The sequence below is a fragment of the Saccopteryx bilineata genome, chromosome 2, assembly GCF_036850765.1.
Source record: "Saccopteryx bilineata isolate mSacBil1 chromosome 2, mSacBil1_pri_phased_curated, whole genome shotgun sequence".
Lineage (NCBI taxonomy): Eukaryota > Metazoa > Chordata > Mammalia > Chiroptera > Emballonuridae > Saccopteryx > Saccopteryx bilineata.
In genome coordinates this window covers 8,522,676-8,541,624 of record NC_089491.1, presented here as the reverse complement: position 1 = coordinate 8,541,624, position 18,949 = coordinate 8,522,676, and the positions used below count along the sequence as shown (strand labels likewise).

Here is an 18,949-nt window from a genome sequence, read left to right as displayed (position 1 = left end):
ACAGGCTCTGCCAACTGAGGGACCCTAGTTCACCTCCTTCACAATTGAGATGGCACAGTGACCTCCAGCTTTACCAAGATAGGGTTGTGCCCTGGGCCCCAGTGTAATGCCCAAGGGCTCTAAGACCAACACATTTGACTTGAGGAGGAAAGAGGGGTATGGTGGTTATCACACGAGTCAAGAGTGATGCAGTCAAGACTTGAACCCAAGATTGGTAGCCTGCAAAGATCCAGCTCCTCGGGCTCACTGCATCAGACGCCACAAACGACCACCAGCAGACAGCACTACCTCCTTTGGGTGAGTGAAGAGACCCTTGAACTAACATAGACTGTGCGGTGGAATGCCTTTTTAGCCTCGAAGGTGGCCTGGTACCCACTGCACACAGGGAGCCAGGGCCCTGACACCCGCAGAGATGAACGGGTGGGCGGGGCCAGATGCGGGCGAGGCCTGTGGGGGCGGGGCTGAGGGCAGAGCCCTGTCCCCCGCAGGGTTGAGGAGGGCCGTTAGAGTGAGCCCCTCAGTGTGGGGACTCTGAAGAGAAAAGGTGGGGTCGTGCCCGTGGGCGAGACACGGGGAAGGGCGGCCTCCAGAGGAGAAGGGGCAGAGGGTAATGCGATGTGGAGGAGCAACGCGCCAGGGAGCCGAACCGAGGGGTGAGGGTGGGGGTCGCGCGCGAGCTCAGTAGTGGAGGGGTAAGTGGGCGGGGCCGGAGCCAGTGCCGAGGCTCAGGGAGAGCGAGGGGCGGGGCCGGGCCGTGGCCCTTACTTACAGAGAGGACCGAGTGGGCTTTCCGGCAGGCCAAGCAGAGGTGTGGAGAGCCGGCTCGGGAACCGGGAACCGGGAACCGAGCGGGCCGGCGCAGGGTGGGCGTGGCTGGGGTGCGGGGAGGGTACGGGGTGGGGCCCGGGAACCAGCTGAGGCGCGTGGACTGGGCTGAAGTTCATGGGAGGAGGTGGGGAGAACCGGGAGGAACCTAGCCCCCTCTGAGGGGCAAGCGGCGGGAGCGGCCGAGGTTCGGGGCGGCTCTGGACCCGGCTGAGGGGCAAGAAGGGAGCTTGGCTGAAGTTCCGGGCGGGGCAGGGGCGGGGCCTCAGCCACGGAGGCGCGCGGGGCGGGGCGTGGGCTGCGGCGCGGGAGCCGAGCCCCGCCGACGCCCGAGCCCACCCGAGTGCGCCCGAGCCCGCGGTCCCCGCCCGGGGCGATGGAGCCGGAGCTGGGTGGGGAGGCCGCTGCGCTCCTGCGGCAGAAGAGGGCGGCGCTGCGGCGCAGGGGGTGCAGCTTCGAGAGCCCCAGGTACCGCGGCCGGGAGGGGCGGGAGCGAGGAGCTGGCCACGTGGGGGGTCGGGGGTTTCGGTAGGAGGAAACCGAGGGCTCCGGGGGCAGCGGCGCGGGGTGGGGTCGCTGCGGGGTTGAGGGTATCCGGCGGGGAGCCTGGCGGAGCGGCCGGGGGTTGCGGGGGTCTGGGCCGCCTGAGCGGCCGGTGCGATTAAGGGGTCGCCCCGGAGGAGCACCTAGCGAGCGTCGGGAATCCAGCCTAAACGAGGCTCCGGCAAAGTGTCGGTTCTGTGGCAGGCCCGGAGCAAAGCCGTGGCTCCAGGCGGATTTCAGGCTGTGGAGAATGCGCCCTGTTCGCCTCGTAAATTGGTCAAGGACAAGGTCGTGAAATAGCCCCGCTAAAGTCCATGGGGGGGGGGGGTCTCCCTCTGCCCTAAGACCCAGGCCCGCTGCAGCCCCCACCCCACCCTCGCTCCGAGGGTCGCGCACACCTGCTGTCTCACGGCCCCGCCCATCCTGGCACGTGCCCCTCTGACCTGCCGCCTTCTCTCCTCCGTCCCGGGTGCCCGGGCCCCTCCTGGCCCCCGGCCGGCGGCCTGGGGAACTCTCCTGAGACATTTCGTTCCTCCTCCCTGGAACCTTGCCCCACAGACACGCCCTCCCCCGCCGGGCTTGGCGGCGCTCCCTCTGCTTTACCAGACTCGTTCTCATCAGAGAGCATTTTCTTAACTCGGAGTGCCTTCTCCCGCTCCAACATCGCTAAAGTTGGCCCTGCCATTTTTCAGCCCTGCCCCGCCCCTCGCTTCTTCTAGATGACTCCAGCAGCCTCCCCACTAGACTTCACGTCTTTATTCTTTCTCCTCTCCAATCCACATCCTCACTGGCCGCTGGAGGGGTCTTATGAAAACTGTCAGTTCTGTCCCTCTGCTGCCTAACCGCCGCCACCCCTGCCCACCTCCTGCCTGCCACCAGCAGCAGCTCTATCTCCCACAGCAGTTTATGGGGACTGGGGTAGGGGACAAGGAGAAAAATAGGAGGTAGGACTCTGATCCTCACTGAAGCCAAAAAGAAGATTCAATTGTTAGGCTAAAAAACATACCAGGATCCTTGATATGAGGTATAAGGTCCTGGCATGCCTTGCCTGACCCTTGGTGCTCCCACAGCCCTAGGCGAGAGTAGAAGCATCGTGAGAATAGGGACCATGGCTGTCCTCGTGTTACGGCTCTGTCCCCCAGAACCTGACTCAGGCCTGGCCCATCGCAGACATTTACTATGTGTTGAATTGATTAAATGCCTGACTAGCTGGTAATTCTTCTCATGTTGTGTTTTTTCCTCATCTGTGCCTTTACTCATATGTCCTTTCTCTACTTAGAATAGTCTTTTACCTGTCAGATAATTCCTACCCCTTCTCCTTTGGGAACACTTCCCTGAAGCCCAGGCTGAGTTCTGTGCTGTATCAACTATCTGTGCACATATCTGCTCTTCCATGGTGTGCAGTTATCTGGGTAATACATCCCCCCCGCTACTGGGAAAACCAGACAAATACACTCTTGTGGTGCTTACAGTCTTGTTGCTGGAACATGGGGATGAGAGAAAGTGTACCAAGAGATGAGGCTGAAAAAATGAGCCCAAAGCTGGTTCCAGGCTGAACTCTGGCATGAGAAAGAATGTTTCCATCAGCACTGTCCAGTAGAATTATTTTTTTAGATAAGAGGAGGGTACATAGTGAGGCAGACTCCCACCCACATGTGCCCTGACTGGGATCCACCGGGAACCCTGTCTGGGGGCCAGTGCTCCAGTACAGAGCTATTTTTAGTGTCTGAGGCTGATGTGCTCCTAGGGAGCTATCCTCAGCTCCATGGGGCATGCTCAAACCAATCAAGCCATTGGCTGTGAGAGGTGAAGAGAGAGAGAAGGGGTTAGGGGGTGAAGCAGATGGACACTTCTCCTGTATGCCCTGTCCAGGAATCAAACCCGGGGTGCCCATATGCCAGCTGGTGCTCTACCCATTGAGCCACAGGCCAGGGCCCCAATAGAGCTTTCAAGTGATTCTATAACCTCTGCTGTCTGATAGCGTAGATCAGGGGTAGTCAACCTTTTTATTCCTACCGCCCACTTTTGTATCTCTGTTAGTAGTAAAATTTTCTAACCACCCACCAGTTCCACAGTAATGGTGATTTATAAAGTAGGGAAGTAACTTTACTTTATAAAATTTATAAAGCAGAGTGACAGCAAGTTAAAGCATATAATAATAATTACTTACCAAGTACTTTATGTTGGATTTTCGCTAAATTTGGCAGAATAAATCTTTATAAAACAACTTACTATAGTTAAATCTATCTTTTGTTTATACTTTGGTTGCTCCGCTACCGCCCACCATGAAAGCTGTAACCAGATTGGGACCAAAGCTGGTAGGGACCAGGTTGACTACCACTGGCATAGACACTAGTCACCTCTGGCTGTTGAGCACTTGAAATATGGCTAATGCAACTAAGAAAGTTAATTTTAAATTTTATTTAAATTTAACTTAAATTTAAATAACCACACATGACTAATGTTTACAATATTGGACAGCACTAAATAGAAAATATTTTTTCTTCCTCTGAATTCTCACTTCTCTCACCCCCTCCTTTATCCTCACACCTGAGAGACTGATTTCTTGGCCTCCAGAATATTTTTTCTCTAACACTCCATGATATTATTATATAAACCTTAGAAATAATGCATACCACTTTTCTGATGACAAAAATAGTTTGTTGGAGGACAATTTCTTCAACTCATCGTTTATTACAGTACATACAGTTTATTGCCAGTTTTTCACTCTTAATAAGACACATTGAATCCATGTACATAAGCCTGTGTATGAAGAGGTAATCATTTCCTTAAGATAAATTTATGGAAATGATGAGGCCCTGCCCAGTTGGCTCAGTGGATAGAGCATCAGGCCAGTATGTGGACGACCCGTCGTCTATCCCCCATCAGGGCACACATGAGAAGCGACCATCTGATTCTCTTCCCTCCCTCCTTCTTCTCTTTCTCTTCCTCTCCAAGAGCCAGTGGCTGGATTGGTTTGAGCATTAGTCCCAGGTGCTGAGGATAGATTGCTTGGTCCAAGCATCAGGTGGATCCTGGTTGGGGTGCATGTGGGAGTCTCTCTCTCTATCCCCCCTCCGCTCACTTTAAAATAAAAAGAAAGGAAGAAACTATGAGGATTCTTGAATCCAAGAAAATAAACATTTGGCATAATGCCAAATTGCCCACTGGATAGTTTGGCCATTCATAGTTCTCCCAAGAACTTATAAATGTGCCTGTTTTTACTCATCTCATGTGAGGCATTATTATTTATAAATATTTGCCAAAGCTGTGACTAGTTTTAATTTTTTTGTTTAGTGTGGAGGTGAAAATTTTCTCATATTTACTTATAATTTGCATTTCTTTTTAATAAAATATATACATGCATTTTGTCTATTTTTCCTTTAGAATGTTTATTTTTTTCCTTAGTGAATTAGAGCACTTTTTATTTGTTGAGTGAATTACCTTTTTGGTCAGATATTTCTTGCAGTTTATTATTTGCCTTTTAACTTTGTTTATGGTATTTCTTAATAAAGTTTTTACTAGGGCCCTGGCCAGTTGGCTCAGTGGTAGAGCGTCGGCCTGGCGTGCAGGTGTCCCGGGTTCAATTCCCTGCCAGGGCACACAGGAGAAGTGCCCATCTGTTTCTCCACCCCTCCCCCCTCCTTCCTCTCTGTCTCTCTCTTCCCCTCCCGCAGCCAAGGCTCCATTGGAGCAAAGTGGGCCCCGGCCGCTGAGGATGGCTCTATGGCCTCTGCCTCAGGCACTAGAATGGCTCTGGTTGCAACAGAGCAACGCCCCAGATGGCGTGGAGCATCACCCCCTGGTGGGCATGCCAGGTGGATCCCAGTCGGGCGCATGCGGGAGTCTGTCTGACTGCCTCCCCGTTTCCAATTTCAGAAAAATACCAAAAAAAAAAAAAAGTTTTTACTATCTGTTCTTAAATATAGTCAGATCTTTTTATTCTTCCTGTTTGTGCTTAATTAGAAAAGACTTCTCTAACTGAAAGCATATCAGTGTCCATCTATAATTTCTATTTTTAAATAGAATCCCTGTTTAATCTATTAATCAAAATTGTCTAACTTTTATTTTTTTGTTTTTTGACAGAGACAGAGTAAGAGGGAGGGGCAGATAGGAACAGACAGGAAGGGAGAGAGATAAGAAGCATCAATTCTTCATTGCAGCTCCTTAGTTGTTCATTGATTGCTTTCTCATGTGTGCCTTGACTAGGGTGGGGTGTGTGTGGATACAGCTAGCTCAAGCCAGCGACCTTTGGACTCAAACCAGCAACCATGGGGTCATATCTATGATCCCATACTCAAGCCAGCGACCCCGTACTCAAGCTGGTGAGCTCGCACTGAAGCCGGCAACCTTAGGGTTTCGAACCTGGGTCCTCTGCGTCCCAGTCCAATGCTCTATCCACTGCGTCACCACCTGGTCAGGCAAAGATTGTCTTAGTTGAGACTATTAAGAGCTAACTTTTGTTGGACAGACATGGTAGGCTCTTAGGGCCAACAGAAGCCAAATTGCCTGTGAAACCTCCTCACCGTACAGTGTGGGGGTGCCCACCCTGCGCCTGTTGTTCCAGAAAGGCCAGGCAGTAATGGGTGTGTGGGAGTTCAGAAAGCTCTGCAGGTGAATCTGACCGGCACCAGGGCCAAGAGCCTCTCCTCATTTGTGGGCGTGTTGCCAAGTCAGCCTCCTTCATTCCAGAGTCCTCACTTTCCATTTCCTACTGGACAGGTTTAAATGCTTCGTTTCTGGGGCCTTTCAGAATCTGGTTTAATTATATTTACACAATCATCTTGTGGACATCAGGGAAAAGAGGCATTACTTTTAGGATGGCAACTGTCTTTGCTAAATATGCCCCAGCAGCTCTGAAAACTGGTGGGCAGATGTAGCACATAATGAACATAAAGAAGCAAGGAGTGGCCCATGGGGTAGGCATCCAGGCAGGTAGCAGTGAGAAAGACCGGCTAGGGAATCTGGAGGTGCGTATGCTGTTAAACCACTTGCCCTAGATGTGTATGTGTCCTAATTTTGTAGGAAGGCGATCAGATAGTGTTCAAGAACGAGGGCTTTGGAATGAGACAGACCGGGGGTCAAGTTTCTGCTCTTTCACTGTTACATGTGGCCTTGGACAAGTTGCTTAACCCCTCTCAGCCTTGGGAAACTCATTTGAAAAATGACAGTAACGCTTGCCTCACAATATTGATGTGAGCTTTAAATGAGCTGATTTATGCGAAGTGCCAAAAAACAGTGTCTGGCACAAAGCACACTAAATGGTAGCTTTTACAGATAGAAATGATTAACATCTATATGAAAGTTCTCTGCCTTCCCCTTCCCTTGCTTTATTAAAATTCTAACTTTGCCCATTCAATTTTTCTTCCTCTTCTGCCCTCAGAACAAGGTCCTGCCTTGCCTTTTCACATTCTTGAGCTGCAGATATAGGAAGGGACGGATTGAGGAGAAGGACAATAGGTACAGAGGGTGCCGGCTAGGTCTGACTGGAAAGAAACGTTTAGGGGGTGATTTAGAAGTGAGAGGTATAAAAAACACCTGCTTTGTATGAGGGATGCCAACAGATCTTCCTGTTGTTTTTGTTGCTTTAAGACATATTTCACCCTGGCCAGTTGCGGACATCCCGGGTTTGATCCCCGGTCAGGGCACACAAGAGAAGCAACTATCTGCTTCTCTTCCCCTCCCTCTCCCCTTCTGTCTCTCTTCCAGTCTTGCAGCCAGTGGCTCAGCTCGGCCGAGCATTGGCCCTGGATGCTGAGAATAGCTTGGTTGGTCCAAGTATTGGCCCCAAATGGGGATTGCTGGGTGGATACTGATCAGGATGCATGTAGGAATCTGTCTATCTCCCCTCCTCTAACTTAAAAAAAAAAGAGATATATTTCAATAAATATATCTGTCATCTTTTGTGACATTGTGGTGATTCAGAAATACAGGTAATGAACTTGAGTTATTTTCAGTTACTCTCCTGTAGCTGAGCGGGGCCATTTTAGCTGCAGCCCTTCATGGAGCCGACACGTGTGAGCCACAGCATTAAGAGGGTTACAGATTAGTAGAATGACCTTTGCAAGCCAAATCAAAGACTCTCTCCCCTGCATGGGACTTTAGACATCACTGAAGTCACCCTCTTAGACCGTGGTTCACAGAGTGTGGTATCTGGGCCAGCAGCATCAGCATTATCTGGAAATCTGTTAGAAATGCCCATTCTCAAGCTCAAACCCAGAGCTACCCAATCCGTGTCTCTGGGGGTGGGGCTCAGGAAACTGTGAGAACCAGTGCTCTCGAGTCTGAGACCATGGTCCTCAGTCCTAACATACATGAGAACCACTGGGAGAGCTGCTGAAAATGCTCCCCTGGGCTTCACCTCCACAGACTCACCATGTCAGGGTGGTCTATGAACTGTATTTATAACAAGCTCACAAGTAATACCAGTACCACAGACCCTGGGACATACTTTGAAAACCACTCCATTACAGTAATGCAGGAATCTTTTCTACAACAACCCTTGCAGCTGGTCATCCAACTTCTGTGTTTTGTGTCTGAGGGCATATACGTATGTCGAAAGTCCTAAGGCAAGCCTTGTGAATGCTGGGCAGCTCTCTTATCTTTCCCTAATCCTCAAGTCGAAGCTTACCTCATTACACTTGTCACCCTTCTCTCATGATTCTGCTTTTGTAGTGGTGCCTGTGGTTCCGATTCCAGCTGAAGGTGGAGGCTTGGAGTGCAGGGTGCACATGCCAAAGTCAAATGGCTCTTCCTCCTGGCTACCCAGTTGTAATCACCCCTGACCAGTTCTTCAGCCACAAGCAGCACTGGTAGCTCACTGGCACCTATTCTCATTAGTGCTTTACCAGTTGCTAAGTTTTTAAAAAAGATTACTGAAAGCTAAAAATGACAGGCCAAGGAGAATCATTGATTCATGCAATTGCAAAATGCTGGGGTAGACCACGCTGTGGGGAAGGATAGATCCAGGTGCTCAAATAATGTCATCAGTAGTCTTTCTTCTTTTCTGAGTTGGCTTCCTTTTTATCTAAGGTCTTTCCTCGTGGAGGCAAAGAAAGTGAACTATTCCAGGCTTACTTTCTACCAAAGTATACTCCCAACAGAACGCTAGGGCTTCTTAGGTCCTGGAACGTGTCTCCAGCTTAACATCCACTGGATCTCTTGGGTTCTGTGCTCGTTCCTTAACCAGTCATTTTGGCCAGACGGGTAAATCATGCTAATTGGCTGGGCCTGTTTCATGTACCCAACCCAGAACTGAGGGGTTAGAGCACTTCCATCCACAAGAGACCAAGAGATATGGATTGTCCAAAGGAAAACTCACAGTACTATTACTGGAAGGGGGATGGATACTGGGTTGACCAAAAAAAAAAAAAAGAGCCATTATATCTGGGATAATTTCCAGAATAGATACCCAGATGCCACCTGAGTCACTGAATTGGGATTTCTAGGGTGTTTTTTTTAAGTTCTCATCATAAAAGACTACTTTAGTTGAGTGGTTAAATTATGCTTACTATGTTTAGCCACAGTGGGTGCAGAGCCCTACAGAGACAGAAGATTGTGAATTACTAATAGAAAACAACGTATTTTCTTCTTTCTCAAACATTGCTTCCTACATAGTGGCTTCCTTATTAGTAGTGCATATCACCCACGTCTTGTGAGAGCAGATTTGATGCCAAGACAAATGCTTTCTTATTCCTGAATATGGTTTTCCAGGCCAAGAGAGGATCAGAAAAGAACAATTATCCATTATGCATTTGTTGCCTTCTTTTCTTCTTCCTTCTGTTCCTCCCAACTCATAGATTCTTAGATTTCTCCCCCCCCCCCACCCAGGTTACACATTTTTTCAGGTAGTTTTGTAAACTAGTATTTTACTGTGAGCTGTTTTCATAGTCTTTATTCTTCATTCATTGTTTTTTTGTTTGTTTGTTTGTGTTGGGCCACAAGTATTTGAGCACAGATTAGTCTGCTGTGTCAGTTTCCTTTTGGAAAAACAGCAGACTTCCTGGGAAGGGCTATTAGGAGCTGCCGTGTATTGGCTGACATAATGGGCTCTTAGGGCCAACAATGGAAAGTTAATTTTCATATTATGTCTGTTCTCCTATAAGAAGGAGGAAAAACATCTTTTATTATTCACTAAGAGTTTAAGTTAATACAAACCAGCCTCCTTTCTTGGAGGAAGACAATAGTCAAATTAGTTTTGCTTTGGAAGGTTAATATGAGAAATTACGTTTGGTTGTCTGGTTTCTAGAGCTGAAGGTCTGAACAGAGATGAAGTCTGACAAGTGATATAAGAAAATGGGGAGGGGAGGGTGTGGACAAATATGAACCACACGTCCGGTGGTCTCTAGAGCTAGGATCCATATTAAAAAGAATTAAGGTAATTTACCTTTTTTTCTGTACTGTCTGATCTGGTGTGTATTTTATACTTAGAGCACTTCAATTCAGACTGGTCACGTGTTAAGTGTTCAGAAGTCAAATGTGACTTGTAGCTACCTTATTGGACAATGCAGGTATAGACGCTGTTTGAAGAATGCAACAAGTTTTCTGTCTTGTCCTTTAATGTGACTGTGAATCACAGTGAAATAGGGAAAGGTAAATGGGAATCAATAAATAAACTTTGTGAGTCAGGAAGAATGACAGTGATTTGATGAACTTTGGTTAAGTGGTCATATCAATCCCAAGTAAATTTATACTTTGAGACGTAAATGTGAAACCATTATGTCATTGGATACATGATGTCATTAAAAAAACTTTTATTTGGGGAAATTAGTACAAATAGTTAAAAAACAGAGAGGGAATGATTTTTTTAAGTCAAATGTTGCTGATAGGTCAAACAATAGGAAGAACTAAGAGTCGGCCATTGGGTTCAGCATCCTGTGGTCACCGGCGACCTTTGGCAAGAGCCGTTTCTTAGGGAGAGTGCGATGGGTCTCCCTGGACTGGCTTCCAGTGATAGTGAAAGGTGAGGAACTGAGAATGGTGGACACTGTCAGCTCTTTGCAGGGGTGGAGGGGATGGGAGCTGAAAATTTGTTTGACTTGATTTTGTTTTGGGTTTTTTTGTTTTGTTTTTTTGCTTTTAGTTTGTCAAGATGGTTATATCTGATGGGAATGACCCAGTAAAGAGAAAAGATTTCAGTAGGGGAAATCTTTTTACTTGAAAAAGGAAAAGTCACAGAGGATATCATAGCTGTCTTCCCACATTTGTAAAGGTGTCATGAACAAGGAATCAGGCCCTCTCTGCGTATGGCTGGGGCTCAACCTAGACTCGCAGTGGGCACGAGGGATACCGGAACGGCATGGACTCAGCACGCCAGAGTCCACTCCAGCGGTCCATGCTCCCCAGGGTAGCATGGCTGACTTCAAGATGCAGTCAATTCGTTATTACTGGAGAGATTAAAGCATCTATAGGGTAGGCTAGTGTTTCTCGCCTTTTTTTGTTTTCAGCAACACGTAAGCGTCGACACAACAATTTTTGGTGGCACATTTGAAAAGACTCAAAGCAACGCCAAGCAGGTCCTTAAGAGTGATCATGGTCGCTAGTCCAGCGTGGCAGCGACCTTAGCGGCATCTGCAATCAGTGTGCTATTCTTTGGTGGCCCTTCTGCACCACCTTGCTGTTTGAGCAGAAATGCTTCGTGCTTTGAGTGAGCTCCCTTTTACACTCACATGGCGGCATCCCCATGTGTACCCATACATGCACTCAGCCTGTCCATTGCCCCCTGGAGGTCACACTGTTGCAGCCAGCAGAAGGGAGTTGCGCCCTGCTCTCCTCTCTGCACAGTGCTGCAGGGACTGGCAGGCTCAAATCTAATCTGACAGGCATCACTGTGACTGTCAGTCTGGAATCTGTTGGCTACAACAGAATCCACTCTGCCTCCTCTGAGCAGACGAGATTTAATAGTGATATGGGGAATGAAGTGCTCACAGAGTTGGCCGCAGGGTTGGACAGCAGACTCTAGTCTGAGCTCCCAGGAACTGCTCTGAGCCCCCGGAACCACTGTGTTCTGTGTGATCAGGAAAGCTGCCGCTTCTTAATGAGACACTGACCAGTCCTGAAGCTGCAGCCACTGTAGCACACTGCAGAACCACACCCCCGACTCTGCTTTGAGCCCCAAAGCTGCCACTGCTGCTTCAGAGAGCGGCAGAACCCAGGAGCTTCTGCCTCCGGAACCACAGCACCTCTGCTGTGACCTGCAGAAGCAGGGGATGCCCTGGATGCTGTTGCTCAATGCGCCTGCCTCCATTCCAAGTCATAGTCTCTCTGAGCGCATCTCATCTGTGTGGTCTGCATTGCGGCCACAACCTTGAACTGCAAAGGAGGTTAGGGCCTTTGTGTTCTGGCTGTCCAGTGTTTGCACGCTGAATGGCACTGAAATGGGGACCGAGCGAGTCGTCTGCCACAACGGCCTCTTTCTTCAGTGTAGCAAAAATAAATTAGACATGTGGATGGAAAGTTGGTGGCATACCAGAGAAGGTTCCTGACAGTGGTGTGCTGCTGTAGTGGGCGGGGGGCTGAGAACAGGAAACCAAGCTCCTGGCGGGCACTTGAAGTAGACTTTCCAACTGTCAGGGGTAGTGATTCCCTAGTTTTAGCTCAGGTGGAAGTTAGGACATAAATGCCTGTCTGACATTTCAGGGCCAGAGAGAAAAGGATCTTCAGCAGGGCTGCCAGCCGTGAAGTACTTTCTGGCATCATTGCCGCTGAGCAGGCCTGCGGTGGCGTTCTGCAGATGGAGCGTCTGCTCCGTGCACTCGTCACAGTCCTCACCAAGCGTCTGCCAGTCAGAGGTTGGCAGACATTGAGCAGGTCCCACAGGTCTACCTGAAGCCACCAGTGACCTCATTCAAGAAAGGCCAGAACAGCCTGGGTTAGTCTCCCTACTCCAAATGACTCTTTTCCTCATGTTTTTTGCATTCACATGGTCACTTATCCATTCAACAGATATTTATTAAGCACTTCTGTGTGCTAGGCCCTGGGGATACACCGCGAACAAGACAGTTGGGTTCCTGCCCTCAGTGAGCTAACATTCTAGTAGACAAGGGCAGACAGTGTACCAGCAGGAAAACACATATCCAGGGTGACTTCAGTTGTGCTGAGTGCTATGGAGGAGGGAGGCATATGGGACAAGAAGTGGCTGAGTGGGAGGGGCAGCGTAGGTTTGGGGACAGAGGGAATCTGCCATCCAACTGCCCCCCCGCTCTGCAGGGGATGACTGCTCCCTTGGCCGCTGATCTAGCTCAGACCCTGAAAGCTGATCTTGGTTTAAAGGTAGACAAGAACGATGATTAGCTTTGGTTTAGGGTAGTTTTCAGCCACCAGTCTGAGAAAGGAATAATGTACAAGATCAAAAATACAGGGGAAAAGGTGTGGCTTCCAGAAGTTCCCCTTATTCCTCATGGACTTAGGGCTGAAACTCCATGCTGCTTGCACTGCAGGAGACACCAGCCATGTTGAACGGGCCAGAACTGAGACCTCATTGTCTTTTATGCCACTTTGCTGCATTCAGGAGCCTCCCGTCCCGCATCTGAGGCAGCACGTGTGCCGCGGCTGTGTCCTCCCGTGATCTGTTTCTCACTGCGTCACTGGGCCTCAACAGGCCTGGCCGGGCCACCTCAGCTGCTGGGCCCCCTCTGGAGCTCTCGATGACCCCTGTTGCTTCCTCGTGGCCATCAGCAGAGGGCTGACTTGGAAGCAGGCCACATTCCTCACTGCCGCCATCCATTTAGACTCAACGCTCACACTCAAGGCACACTGAGGGCTTGGGACTCACAGCACAAGGGAGGAAGCTGTAAACTCGGCTTCTGAGGGCTGTCCCCTGTCTAGCGTCTAGTGCCTGACCTAAGAAATTCACTCCCCACGCCCTGACTTCCTCTCCTCGGCCCCTCCCCTCCTAGAAAACACCCCCACACTGTATGTGATCAGCCTTTCCCCTGCCGCGTTCTGGCGCTTTTACCCTAGAGCCCTGGGAAGTCTATCTTGTATTATTTGATCTTTTGTTCTAAGAGAGTTTTTGTTCTTTATTTTCTTGAACAAACAGAGCTATTACATTGTTCATCTGATCCCTGTTACAAATCTTCTCTGTGCTCTTCATCTGCCTTTGCAAACCTGATTTCATAGGTCCTGTGCTGGTTGATTCCTGCACGCTCCCCTTTGAACTGAAGCAGCTCTGTGGGCTCTGTGTTTGCCTGTTAGTAACGGGGAGATTCGCCTTGCCCCTCTGTTGAGTCTCCCGGGACCTGGGCTGGAGCTCTGGCCATGGTGCTTCTTGGGAGGTGGGCAGGGTGCTGGGGTTGTGGGAACGTGCCATCTGTGTTTACCCTCTCCCCAGGCTTGCCCTCCCATCCACGGGGTCCCCTGTGCCTGTGGTAGGGGGGCCCCATGGCAGGACTTCCCTTGAGTTTTCAGCTCTCACTCCCCCCATTTCAGGGCAAACAGGTCTCTCTGAAGAGGGCCAGGCTTGGGGTGATTCCCAACTCGGGGGCCTCCTTTTCGTAGGGTCAAATATGCTTTTAGTTAATACCGTTCAGGAGGTTCAAACGGCTAAGGAACACTTTTTCTTATCTTCTTCAGCCTTTCTCAGGTTAGGCCACCCCTCCAGATTAGAAAACGGGGCAGTGAGAAGAAACAGGAGAAGCTGCTCCTGCCCAGTCCTGCCCGCATGCCCAGCGTCCATCCCTCAGCCCGGGCAGTCAGGCCTCGAGCACGTTTGTGCTCATTCCCTCGCCTTAGGTTAGAGCTAGAACGTGATGCTTGCTTCGCTGTGTACACAGATCTTCAGGGTTACAGCACGGACTTTGGCCAGTTTGGGGCTGTTTCTGCTTATTCCCATGGGCAGAGCTCACTCTGCCATCTTCCCAGTTCTCCAGCTGCTGAATAGTTTAAACACTGAGACGATAAAGGTAAAATGTCAGAAGATTAGAGGAATGTGTGTTTTTTAAATTAGAAAGTTCAGACTCGGAGAGATAACAGAAATGAGTAAAAGGATTAAAATGAACAGTGGTGAGACAGAATCTGAACAGTTAGAAAATGAAGCTAAAGAATTAGATGAGGCCCTGGCCGGTTGGCTCAGTGGTAGAGCGTCGGCCTGGCGTGCAGAGGTCCTGGGTTCGATTCCCGGCCAGGGCACACAGGGGAAGTGCCCATCTGCTTCTCCACCCCTCCCCCTCTCCTTCCTCTCTCTCTCTCTCTCTTCCCCTTCCGCAGCCGAGGCTCCATTGGAGCAAAGATGGCCCGGGCACTGGGGATGGCTCCTTGGCCTCTGCCCCAGGCACTGGAGTGGCTCTGGTCGCGACAGAGCAACGCCCCGGAGGGGAAGAGCATCGCCCCCTGGTGGGCAGAGCATTGCCCCCTGGTGGGCGTGCCGGGTGGATCCCGGTCGGGCACATGCGGGAGTCTGTCTGACTGTCTCTCCCCGTCTTTCTAGCTTCAGAAAAAAAAAAAAAAAAGAATTAGATGAAAGTATAAAAAAACTCAGAAACTAAGGGTAAAGTGTGGCAAAAAGATAAGTAGGGTTTAAAAGAACAGGCATTTAAGCATTTTTTAAATAAAATTTAAAGATCAAAGGGCTATAAAATAGCATGCTAAGACAATGAAATAATCTTAGTATTTGAGATTAAAATAAACTAAAAGAAGGTAAGCTGTCAGAGGGGAAGAGGGATACGGGCTGGATGGAAAGGTAAAGGGATTAAGCAAGAAAAACCCCCAAACTCAGATACAGACAACAGTAAGGTTATTGCCAGAGGGAAAGGGGGAGGAGAAGGGTAAGGGGGTGTGTGGTGTTGGAAGGTAGCTTGAGATGAGGAACACAATACAATATATAGATGATGTATAATAGAACTGCACACCTGAAATCTATATGACTTTATTAACCCATGTCACTGCAATAAATTTAGTAAAAAATATAAATAAATTTTAAAAAGAAGACATTATAAAGAGACTCTTTTGACCAAAGTGTTATCTAAGGATGTTTTTTGTTTTTTTTGTTTTTTGTGTTTTTTTTTTGTATTTTTCTGAGGTGAGAAGCGGGGAGGCAGAAACAGACTCCCGCATGTGCCTGACCAGGATCCACCTGGCAAGTCCACTAGGGGGCGATGCTCTGCCCATCTGGGGCGTTGCTCCATTGCAACCAGAGCCATTCTAGTGCCTGAGGCAGGCCATGGAGCCATCCTCAGCAGCTGGGCCAACTTTGCTTCAGTGGAGCCTTGGCTGCAGGAGGAGAAGAGAGAGATAGAGAGGAAGGAGAGGGGGAGGGGTAGAGAAGCAGATGGGTGCTTCTCGTTGTGTGCCCTGGCCGGGAATAGAACCTGGGTCTTTCGCACGCCAGGCCGATGCTCTACTGCTGAGCAAACTGGCCAGGGCTCTAAGGATGCTTTTTATTTTTCCATTTCCAAGTCACGGGGTTTTGTGTGCATGTCTGTCACATGAGGGAGAAGAGAGTGAAGAATGCTGCTCATTGGCTCAGCGGTCATTCCGATCAGAAGGAGCAGGGTGCCTGTACTTCCCTAACACAGCGGCCCCCACCGCAGAGCCACCCGCCCACCTTCCACAGTGGGCCATGGGAAAGGAGCAGGCAGGCTTCAGGATGCATCTCTCAACTTACTCCCACGACCAGTCTATGTTAGTTCAGTGAGCATCCCCTGCTTACTGACGCTATGCCGTTCCTCTTGAAATGTGGATTTGGGCCTCTTTTTCTACAGTGTTGTTGACAGCGTTAGTCCTTTTATGGCTTTTCTTGGAAATTTTAATTGGAAATTAGGAGATAGCCTAAGCTCCCCTCGACTAATACAGTGATGGCCATGAGCTCCCACCACTAATTATTCCGCCAAAGCACTCTAGACATAGCTGTCCCTTACTGAATGGATGTTGCCTTTTCCTAGGTAAGTCTATGGTGGTTTAAATGCTCACCGATCTCCTTTGACCTGAGACCCCACTGGCCTGCCAGTGTGGGTGACTTCACTTATTGCTGAGGGACATGATAGGATTTGGACAGCGTCTTCCCCGCCTTAGCATGCTCAGGCGTCACTTGGTGCAGTAAGGGCACAAGTGGCATTAGTGGGACACTGGGTTGGGAGCGCCATGGCTTCCCGTTCCTAACTTAGTGGTGGGGCTGGCCTCTGGGCAGTGGTGCTAGCATTGGCCAGTGACTGGCCTGTCGCTCTCCTCTGTTCTCAGTGCCTTTCCCAACTCCCTCTGCTTCAGCACCGCGCCTCCGCCTCCAGGCCCCCCGATGGACCCACTGACAAAGGGCTCCTGCGGGGGTCAGGCCGCACAAACCCTGCTGTGGAAAGCGAAGTCGTCTCTCTCATTTGGCATCCAGCCCCTTCAGACGTGGCCAACAAAAGACCCGGAAGTAGAGTCCCAGGTCAACCTGTAAGTAAGTAAAAGAGACATCAACTGTTTGGGCTCATGCTTATTGTACCATGAAATCCCTTAATGCTCAGGAAGAAAAGTACCTTTGAGGAGAGGAGAGGGAGACTGAAGGAGTGGGTCTGGGGTTGGGAGATTTCATTTTGTTCTGAAAGGTCTTAGTCATGCAATATTCTTTGAGCACCTACCTTCTCAGCCAGACCCTGTGTCAGCCATGATGAGCAAAATATATGTACTTCCTGTCTTCAGGAGATTTATAGCTCATAGGACAGATAATCATTAATCAAATAACCGCACAAATAAATGCTAGCTAATTTGTGATAAGGTCTATGAAACATATTGCTTTGATTCAGTAAACATTTACAAGGTGCCTTCTATGTGCCAGCAACATACTGAGGATATAAGGGAATAAGATTTCCTTACCCTTGAATATCAAGTAGTATCTAGGGGGGGGGAATCCAATATGATAGGAAGTTGTAATAATAAGTACACTATAACGAATATGTTAATAGAGTCTCAGTCCCACAGGGTGGTAACTATTTTCCTGTTTTCTCTGGACTCCCCAGGGTTTTGCTATGGTGTGCAATAATATTTGTTGGTTGAATGAATGAGTAAATGGTTGAAGAAGGTAGTACAAGACAGAGTGCTTAGCTCTCCAGGGGAATCAGAGGCAACTGGGTGCCACGACATGATTGACCTAAAAACAAATGAGATGCTTCATCAGTTCAGTGCAACAAATATTTTTCGATGCTTACAGTACCCAGTGCTTTGGGGAAGCTAATTTCTCGCAAGGGGCATGGACCAGATTCGCCTGTGGGGCTTAAGAAACAACTTATGCCTGAGGCCCATGCCCAGAGGTTCTGATTCAGTGGCTGTGGAGTGAGTAACAGAGGACTCTTCAGGACTCTTCTTAAGAAACTTCAAGCCTTTCTGGGGAGATACAAGTAATCAAGTAACTCCAGTGCTGCTAAAAGAAACGTATGCACCACTGGAGGAGGAAGTACTCTGCCAGAGGTCAGGGGACACAGGGGTAGCAGCTGAGCTTGGCCAGGCAGGATGAGCTCCCCAGGCAGGAGAGGGTGAAGAAGGCCCCTTGAAACAGAGGAAACGGCAGAGCGGAGGCTCGGATCCATGAAAGTATTTCCAGCAGTGTTGATAAGGCATTAAATCAGCGGCTCTCAGCCCCGGCTGCCCGTGAGAATCACCCTGGGAGCTTTAAAAACACATGGCAGCCTGCACATCCCTCCAGGAGTCTGCCGTCTATTCTGTGGGACATGAATACCCATATTTTATATAGCTCTGGGGTGATTCTCGTGTGCAGCCAATGTTGAGAAAGGCTGCTTTAGAAAAATGTGACCACACGTAAATCAATACAAAATAGTTACGAAGCACCTTATATGACTAGCTAAAAGGTCTGAACTTTATATCTTGGACAATGGGGAGCCATTGGTAGTTTTTATGATGTTAAGATAATGCAGTTTGAAATAGACAAGGTTCACAAAGTTTGGATAAATTTATAATTGCTAGTTCTGTCCTAGAGTCTTCAGAAATACTAGGGGAAGTCTGGAGTCATGGCTGACTTTTCAGAGCTACCACCATACCTTCCACAAATGGCCCCTTAGGTCCATTTATAAGAATATGGGAATTGAATGATTCCTTGATTTGAAACTGAAATCTCAAATTTCAGTGAATACTTAATTTTCTGAGCAAAATGTTACTGTTTTGGGGGAGGGCCACTGGTGACCTGGGTATTCTTGGTGCGCCACAAGGGAGGGAAGGGACGCCAGGGCTCCATCTACCAAAGGTGGGTGGGGAGAAGAGCCACTCCCTTCTTCAGAGGACGAGGCGGAGTTACAGTTTTCATTGTGGTCCGGTAGACCGCCTCTTCTCTAGACTACCAGCCCCACAATACCTCGCGCGGATGATGCGATCAGGGGGTTGGGCAGAACTGTGGCGCAGCCTATGAGAAGCAGGGGAAGCAGCCCAACGTGTTGCCTTCTGGGTCCTATTGGTGAATCTGGTAGGGGTGGGACCTAGCCCTGGTGATTGGCAGCTGCAGGGCTAGCAAAGCTGTAGGGATGTTGAGGGCCGGGCTAGCCAAGGGCTTTAAACTGATTCTTGTAAGAGCCAGATGTTAGGTTCTCTGGAAAACATGCTAGAAAGATGTATCTTTAAGAAGTGCCATTTTGTGGGTCACTCACTCATTAATTAA

The 18,949-nt window shown here is 49.2% G+C and overlaps 1 protein-coding gene across 4 annotated transcripts in view; it reads left to right on the top strand.

The window, feature by feature from the left end:
* The first annotated feature begins 1,037 nt into the window (after positions 1 to 1,037).
* The window catches only part of GARNL3 (GTPase activating Rap/RanGAP domain like 3), a 129,717-nt gene continuing 111,805 nt past the window's right edge, over positions 1,038 to 18,949 (top strand). For 2 of the 4 annotated variants that reach the window (XM_066256152.1, XM_066256150.1), the window contains exons 1-2: positions 1,038 to 1,293; positions 16,543 to 16,740. In XM_066256152.1, coding sequence (XP_066112249.1) covers positions 1,202 to 1,293; positions 16,543 to 16,740 — 290 coding nt within the window. In that variant the 5' untranslated portion in view covers positions 1,038 to 1,201. The remainder of the gene's footprint in view (positions 1,294 to 16,542; positions 16,741 to 18,949) is intronic. The other 2 variants (XM_066256151.1, XM_066256153.1) reach the window with 2 other exon arrangements.